Here is an 8,357-nt window from a genome sequence, read left to right as displayed (position 1 = left end):
AGCATGACCTTTTAGCCACCTATCCAAGTGGCTTTCCTGCTTCCACTCTTGCTGCCCCACATATAATCTCCTCCCAACGTGGTCTCTTTAGTGTAAATCAGATCATACTACTCCTCACCTTAGACCTCCAAGTGCATTGAAATTTGAATAATATCCAAAAGGAAATTAGATCATTGAAATTTGAATAATACCCAAATATTATCCAATATTACATATATTGTATTAATTAATATCTAAATAGATGCTCTCCTTAGACTTCAAGTGCATTGAAATTAGAATAATATCCAAATTTCTTATGATAACCATCTAGTTCCTATACTACCTAGTCTCAGTTCTCCTCTCTGACCCCAAGCTCTTTCTTTCTCTGATTTACTCTGCTATCATAAGATGTGTTATGATAGAAAGTGATAGTACATGTGAAAGTGATTGGAAAAATGTCATATTTAGCAAGAAACCAGTTGTTCTTAGGCAAAGAATCACAGAGTGACACAGGTATAAGGAGATACTTGGCCCAATGTAAAATCAAGCAGAGAAAAAAGTTCTTTGAGAGAAATTGGGTTTAACTTTTTTCGGTTAAGGTAATCATATAAAGAAAATGTTCATTTCACAGGCCACATGTCATAGATCCTGGAATAGGCAGAGAGTTAAGAAATCATGTGTCCAGTCTCCTGCTTCCAGAAAGGAAAAGCATCATTAGTGGTTATGAGGGCAATAGAGAAGTCAGATTGCCTGCTTTTGAATCTTGACTCCACTCGTGTTTAGCTGCGAGACCTTAACCTCTTTGTGTCTCAGTGTCATTATACAAAAAGTTCAGAAACTATAACATCTACCTGAAATATGACCCCGTGAGGATTTTATAAGGTAATGTATGGAAAACACTTTGAGCTGTGCCTGTTCAGTAAATATTAGCTATTATTGTCTTCATTTTACAAGCAAAGTGACTGAATTTCAGAACATTGAAGGGACTTCTTCAAAGTTGCATAGCTAACATGTGTGGGGCCAAGATCTGAATCCAGAACTTCCACCTCCTGAAGACTCTTGCTGGACCTTGTACATACCAATACACAGTGTGCCAAGCTCACATCAGTTTATAGGTGTCAGTTTCCTCACATGCCTGAACACAGTTGTCCCTCTGTATCTGAAGTTGATTGGTTCCAGGACCCCCGTGGATATCCAAATTCAGGGATGCTCAAGTCCCTTATAAAAAGTGGCTTAGTATTTGCATATAATATACTCACATCCTCCCATACACTTTAAATCATCTCTATATTACTAATACCTAATACAACATAAATGCTATGTAAATAGTTGCCAGTGCACTATTTTTGCTTTTTGTTTTGCTTCTTAGAACTTTCTGGAATATTTTTTCTTTCAAATATTTTCTATCCGAGGTTGGTTGAATCCAGGGATGCAGAACCCACAGATACAGAGAGCCGACTATACTATTTCTATCCTAGTTACCTCATATGGTGGCACTTAAAAAATGTCTGATAGGGCTTCCCTGGTGGCGCAGTGGTTGCGAGTCCGCCTGCCGATGCAGGGGACATGGGTTCGTGCCCCGGTCTGGGAAGATCCCACATGCCGCAGAACGGCTAGGCCCGTGAGTCATGGCCGCTGAGCCTGCGCGTCCGGAGCCTGTGCTCTGCAACAGGAGAGGCCACAACAGTGAGAGGCCCGCGTATCGCAAAAAAAAGAAAAAAAAGTCTGATAAATAACATATCCTTGGGGATTCAGATTCTGGAAATAGTATTCCTAAGGACCACCTTGATTCCAAAATTACTAAGATGATTTGCAGAATCTCATTCTCTATACTGGTGAATGATTGTTATGTATTTCTGTATTCTATTTCTAACCAAGATTTTTATGTCTCCAGTTGTTTTTCCTTTTATATTAAAACATGTATAAACCACATTTACCATTCATATTTCACACCCTAGTATTATTCTTTATTAAGAAGATTTTAATAATCATACTCTGAAAAATGTCCCAAGGAAATTTGACCATACCCTTTAGGGAGATTTCATATCTTTAGTAGTTTTCATGGATGCTTTTATTACTTGTTAAATAGTTTATAATTGAAGTTTCAAGGCTTCTCTAAGAAAGTTTTGTGTCTGTTTTCTTAGCAGAATTGTAAGTGAGAGTTTAAAAGACAATGAATGTATATAAACTGTGGAACAGCCTCTCCGTGCTGCCATGCATAACACACCCACACCTGCCAGCTTCTCCGGGTGTGGCTTTGGTTTTTGCAGAGGCTAACGTGGCCTGGTGTCTTTTATCGGCAGACTATAGATGGACAGATATCTATGGAATTCTTCAAAGTAGGTATATAGCAGTTTTCACATGGTCAGATTGAGAGTGTGAGGATACTGCACAATGCATTACATGGAGAAAGTATCAGTGAGGAATTCTGTTACCAGTGGGGCCACTCAGCTTCTGACTGACAGCTCTCAGGCATCTGAACTGCTGTAGGCTGTAGGCTGCCTGGCCTAGAAGGGACAATGTTTGGAGTGGACAGCTGGCAGCTCCACTGGACCCTTACCCTCCACATTCTTCTTTTATTTGATCATATATCCCACTAGATAATCATCAGCTTAAAAAGTGAGAGAAGAGTGAAGCAAATAAGACATCACTGTTTTAACCTTGGGAAAATTACCTAGGCTTTCTGGGTCTCAGTTATAAAAATAATGATAATAATAAATACAGTAAAGCAACAACTAACATTTATTGAGGATTCCCTCTGTGTCAGGTACTATTCTAAGCCCTTGGCATATGTTAATTCCTTTTATATAATCCTTTCCTCACACAGTTTGTTGTTAGAATTAAGGGAAATACCCTGGCAAAGTTCTTAGCACAGGCTCTACCCAATAATGCTGAGTTGAGTTCTCAAAAAAGTTGGATATTTTGTTGTTGTTGTTAACAATAATAACAATGACAATAATAATAATAATAATAAATGTCTCCTACTCCAAATAAAAAAAAGCCCTAAGAGGTTTTTTAAAACTTTCAGTTAGTTGGTGTCCCAACACTTCGTAATATCTCAGAATTACCCACAACCTAACCTAGTGCCTGACACATATTGAGTGATCAACAAATATTTATTAAAGAAAGACTATCCTACATTGAATGTTCTTGTAAGTAGATTTCTCAGGGAAGAAAGTATATAGTTTTCTTCAGATTCTTAAAATATTTCATGGTCTAAAAAATAAAGAACCACTACTTAAAAAAAAGAATTTGTCACTGTGTGAGTAATAAAGTCTTAGTAAGAATAATAAGGAAGCAGAGAGGAAAGATCTGCGTGGGGCTGGCTCCCCGTCTTAAGAGGATTTGGAAACTCCTTGTGATACTAGCTTCTGGGTTGATAGTCCAGGATGGCTTGCTCTCCCCACCTGGGAATTCCAATTTGCCCTCTGGGGCCATTTACATAAGACTCTGTGAGATTACTGGCATTACATCTAGCCTTGAATGGATGATTCAATGTCAGATAATTTCATTCTGGTTTTGTAGGAATCATAGAATGTCAGCACTGGAAAGAACCTCAGACATTATCTATTTTTGGGTTTCCAAATTTGTAGCAGATGTGTCACCACTCGCCTTTCTGCACGCATGGAAGATAGCTCTAATTGGGTACAGCAATCTTTACATCTGTGTCATTTAAATCCTTTTTGATGTACTACTGTATGTAGCCATTCCCAACTGATTGAAGTTAGCATCAAGAGGAAATCAGTTTTCCATTGTATCATGAGTCTAATATCCTCTTATTACAACTGGGAAAATTAAGGAGATGACATTTAATATGTCTATGGATTAGATGTGATCACTGTGAAGTGAGTGATATGAAAGTTTTGAGATAGGAAAGGTTGTGACTACAAACTACAATCATTTAGGTACCAAATATCATCTCCTTTGCCTCTGCTGTTACTTTTTTCCTCATCTTTCACGGAATAAAGATAGAAACCCTCTTAAAAGATCTTTACCTTTTTCCCACACACCAGTCTTCTCCCCATACACTAGAGGCGGCTAAAAGAAATGACAAATGATTATTTGAAGTATTATTCCATATTTTGTTCCTTTTTATTTTAAACAATGAAAGAGTTATGCAAAGCCTCAGGCCTCAAGCCACTCCCTCTCATCTCTCAGCATCTTTGAAAAGAGCAGTGTGGGAAAGTCCCATACTTAAATCTAGGAGACTTGGTGCTGTTAGAACTAACTGAGGATCAGTCACTTTCTGGGCCTCAGTTTCCCCTATTGTCATAGGAGGATATTGAACACTTCAGAGGGATAGAAAACTGGATTCCTCATGCATGGGAGAGAAAAAATTGCGCCCTGTTGGAGAATAGATTATGAACACTTATTTCCCAGTGTGTGTGTGTGTGTGTGTGTGTGTGTGTGTGTGTGCATATATATGAAAGGAAAGCATATTTAAGGGAAGGGTGAGGATTGGCTGGGAAAAGGTATGAAATAAAGTGCATTTCCATTTTAAAAATCATTAATGAAATAACGTAGACCTGTCTTCAAAGTTATTAGACATCACTGTGATTCTTACAGCTTAGAATGGAGCCTTCCCTCTGCATTCTGAGGGCATATAAGCTCTGAGCCTTGCCATAAACTTTTCCAATTAATTCTACGGGAAAACCAGAGACAATTGAAGTATTTAGGCAGACCAGCAGAGATCAAGTTTTGGCACAGCCTAGATTTTATTTTTTCCTTTTGAGGATGGTAAGGGTGGCCAGGGAAGGGAGGATTGCCAAATACATAGCGGTCCCCCTGTCTTCTTTATCATATACTCTAAGTAAACTGGCTTCAATCCCAGCCTTCTCTTCCCTTTTGCACTGGCTCCTCTTTGCAGTATGAAAGTTATGAATATAAATTAGAAAATAAGCAGGTATTATATGAGAACATATTTATTGGCTGAATAATAAAACTTAGTTAAGGAGTTATGAGAATTAAAATTCCCTCTACTTGAAGTACAAATTTTCAATAAGCAAACAGAAGCAAAACCCTTAAATGAGAAAGAATACACTGGTAACCTAAATCACAGGCATTTGGGGGGGTGTCAAGGCAATCTACCTACTTCTTTGTAGTGGACTGCAGTGCTGATGACACAGACACACAATGAGAGACACAGCAAATCAGCATATCACAGGAGTGCATAATCACCTCAAGCCTTAGACTTCTTGAATGTGACCCCTTTAACTTACACATACCCACAGAGGCACCGCGGACATCTCCTTGCAAAAGGTGATTTGCATATAGTTTTTAGCCAATACTTAAGAAAAAACAAACCAAAAAATCCAAAACCAAAAAGAAAACAACTAAAGACCATGGTTAATAAATAAGAAGGAAAAGGAGAAGAAACCGGCAACTTCCATCCTCTGCCAGGCATGCTGAGCAGCACCTCTGACCTCATCTGAAAAACAGGCGACTTTGACAGCTTTCAGAGCCCAGGAGAGAGGGCTGAAGGCAGAAAGGAGCTGTGCACATGCTCCCTGGGTATTTTCACATAATCTTCAGGATGAGGAAGATTAAACAGTCCCTACTGCGTAAACTGTGTCCTTTCAGAGGTGGCTGAAACAGGTGTCTCTGCAGAGATATAAAGGCCTTCTAGGAAAGGCAGGAGACATGGTTTTAAATTCTTCTTTCCAGGTGACAAATCAATAGCGATCACATAAATAGTGTACAAATCTAAAACCACTCAACTCTCACTTCTTTCTTGTTAAGATCACATCAGATCACTCTCCAAGTGCAAATCTGGTTATAGAAAGTAATAAGTATATGGGAAAAAGCCCCGTCTCTGTCCCCCACCTTCCACCACGGGTCTGATGTGATTCCCTCTCCCTGGAAGTTTGCCCTTCCACCTACACTTTAAGATAATCGTTTTTCAGCCGACCTAGCCGGGTCCCGTGGCTCCTAATGGTAAGGGCCAGCAGCTCGTATTTGTCCCTGAGCCCCACGGAGATGTCGAGCGTTTCCTTCAGCAGGGACCTGGTATGGACCAGCATCCCCAAGAAGTCCTCGTTGAGCCTGCTCTCTTGCCGGCTGTCCTGTTCCTGGCCCTGCTTGAACTTGCTTTCCAGCTCAGTGAGAGACTTGTCCGAGTTGGAGTAGGCATCCCCGATCTGGTGGGACTCCCGCCGCAGATACTTGCCGTAGCTCTGCTCCCCGTCTAGGTCGTAGGAGATGCTCTTACTGATGCCCTCCAGCACGCGTCCCGCGTCCTCCACCTGGCGGCCCAGCACGGTGAATTCCTCCCGCAGGGTGAGGCTCAGCAGACTGCTGGCTGGGCTCCCCTCCCCTTGAGAGCAGCGCCGTTGGTCACTCACCCTGAAGAGCAGCTGGCACTTCTCGGGGTCATCGTTCTCCTCGTAATCCCCGTCGGGCACAAAGTAGTGGTGCAGAGACCCATTGGACATCTCTGGATAGAGAGGGCCATCGAAATAGCCCTGACACAGGTGGCACAGAAAACCCATCCAGAGGAACTTCATGAACACCATCCTGGATATTCAGGATGACCGGGGACCCCTGGAGAAGACTTTTCGCCCAGGCGCGAGGAAGGGGGTCCCCTAGGGAGTCAGCGCCTCCCTGAGACGGCGTCAGCCTCAGTCCCAGTAGCCTTGCTGCACCCTGTCACCCCCTCCCCAACCGGCTTCATGTGGCTGCGGCACCAGAGCCTGGGTAGCAGCCGCCGCGCCCGCAGCCCAGGATGCACCCTCGCTCTGAGCTCCTGCGCTCGCTCGGGTGGTTGGAACTCAGCCGGCTCCTTCCCGGCGGGATCCCGGCACGGGTGGGGAACCCCTGCTGCAGCTCTCTGGCTGGACGCTGGCTGGCTCCGTTGCCCTACTCTGGCTCTCTGAGTTACCCCTCGCTCCTTGGGAAATGGAGCCTGTAGCTGGAGAGAAAGGTTCTTGCCCTCTGATACTATTTCAACTCCTGGACTGGGTGGGAATGCGGAGCTTTTCCTTTGGCTAATGATATCCTGAGGATCTCTTTGCTCTCAAATTACAGCTGGTTTCGTCACTTGGAAGCCAGGGAACAAGTTTGGAAAGAAACCTCTCACCAGGTCTGTGCTATTAAAGGTACAGGGTCTCTTTTTGAGGATTGGTAAGGAGACCCCAGAAAATAGAATTTAGCTTGAAGGAGAAAATGGGAAGAGGATAAATAGAATTCCCATAACAGACAGACTGTTTTGCTATTAACGAATCGGGAGGAAGGGTAATTACCCTGGAGAAATGCCATTTCACTATTTAAAATTGTTTCTAAAACAATAAAATAAATGTCAGTTAGATTGCATTCTGTGGGTATGTCTATTTTTAGCATTAAAAAGTTTATGGCTTTAAAGGAAAATTTGAAGTGTATGAAATTGCAGTTTTGTTTGGAAATGGTTAATTAAAGTTACAATAACTTTAATACTTTGGTATAAATAGGAATATAGAAAACTGATTAACGTATGGTTGCAAGTATGTATAGGAACAAAAGCTGATAAATGGAATTTTGCCAGTTTAATAAGTCAATGGGCAACTGAGATAATTGTTTAATTTCATGAAAGCCCATCCTTGCTAAGCTCCTCCATTGCATCTTTAACCTAACACCTTTACAGCTATTGCCTCTTTTGGGACACTTAAAAGTTTTTGAAGAATATGGGACTGGCACTGTTATCTCCAGTTTTCTGGGTGGAGAACCCAAGGGATAGAAAGTTAAACAAATTATTTGTTATCACAAAGATTGCAGTTCAGCCAGCCAGTACTCATTAAGTCACTGCGTCTTTTAATTTAATTTAGAAAAAAACTATTTTTTTCACCAGGCCATCTTAGTTTTTGATTTATGAATTGCTTAGCATATTGCCATCCTTCAGGCCATCTCATTTGTTCATCAAATGTTTATTGAGCATTTACCATTCGCCAGAGTCTATTTTGTTCACAGAAAGAGCAGTGAACAAAAATAGAGAGAAATCCTTGCCTTCCTGGAGCTCACATTCTGGGACATGGAAAGAAAATTAATATAAATAAATAAGAGATATTGTATGTCGAATAGGGGAGTGGAGGAGAAGACAGGGAAGGAGTGGGAAAACAGAGGCAGCGTCCCTATTTCTATGGTTATTTCCTCTTTCTGCCTTGAAATGTACCTGAAACACTCATGTGATTTGCCTGTGTTTATGCTTATCTCCCTCTCAGAATCATAAGGCACTGGTATCATTTAGCGCCACAGTGCCATACTTGCTGCCATCACTTTCAATGACATAAACAACCCTGGCTAGACAGTGAGAAGTCCAGTTAAGTAATTGGATATTTGTTGATGTGATGCCACATGCATAGATTTTGAGGAGCGTGTTGACCACACATTTTAATTTTTATCCAGAGACT

General features: G+C 41.5%; 1 protein-coding gene across 1 annotated transcript; it reads right to left on the bottom strand.

Annotated features, from left to right (window-relative positions):
* Window positions 1-5,079: 5,079 nt before the first annotated feature.
* Window positions 5,080-6,491, bottom strand: FIBIN (fin bud initiation factor homolog; the record flags this gene model as incomplete). Its single annotated transcript, XM_082843927.1, has 1 exon — window positions 5,080-6,491. The coding sequence occupies one exon, from the start codon at window positions 6,489-6,491 to the stop codon at window positions 5,856-5,858; it is 636 nt and encodes a 211-aa protein (XP_082700053.1). The 3' UTR covers window positions 5,080-5,855.
* Between the last annotated feature and the right edge of the window lie 1,866 nt (window positions 6,492-8,357).

This window comes from Leucopleurus acutus (assembly GCF_964270905.1).
Source record: "Leucopleurus acutus genome assembly, chromosome: 8".
NCBI lineage: Eukaryota > Metazoa > Chordata > Mammalia > Artiodactyla > Delphinidae > Leucopleurus > Leucopleurus acutus.
Note: the sequence above shows the minus strand (reverse complement) of the source record. Positions and strands in the feature narration are given on the sequence as shown.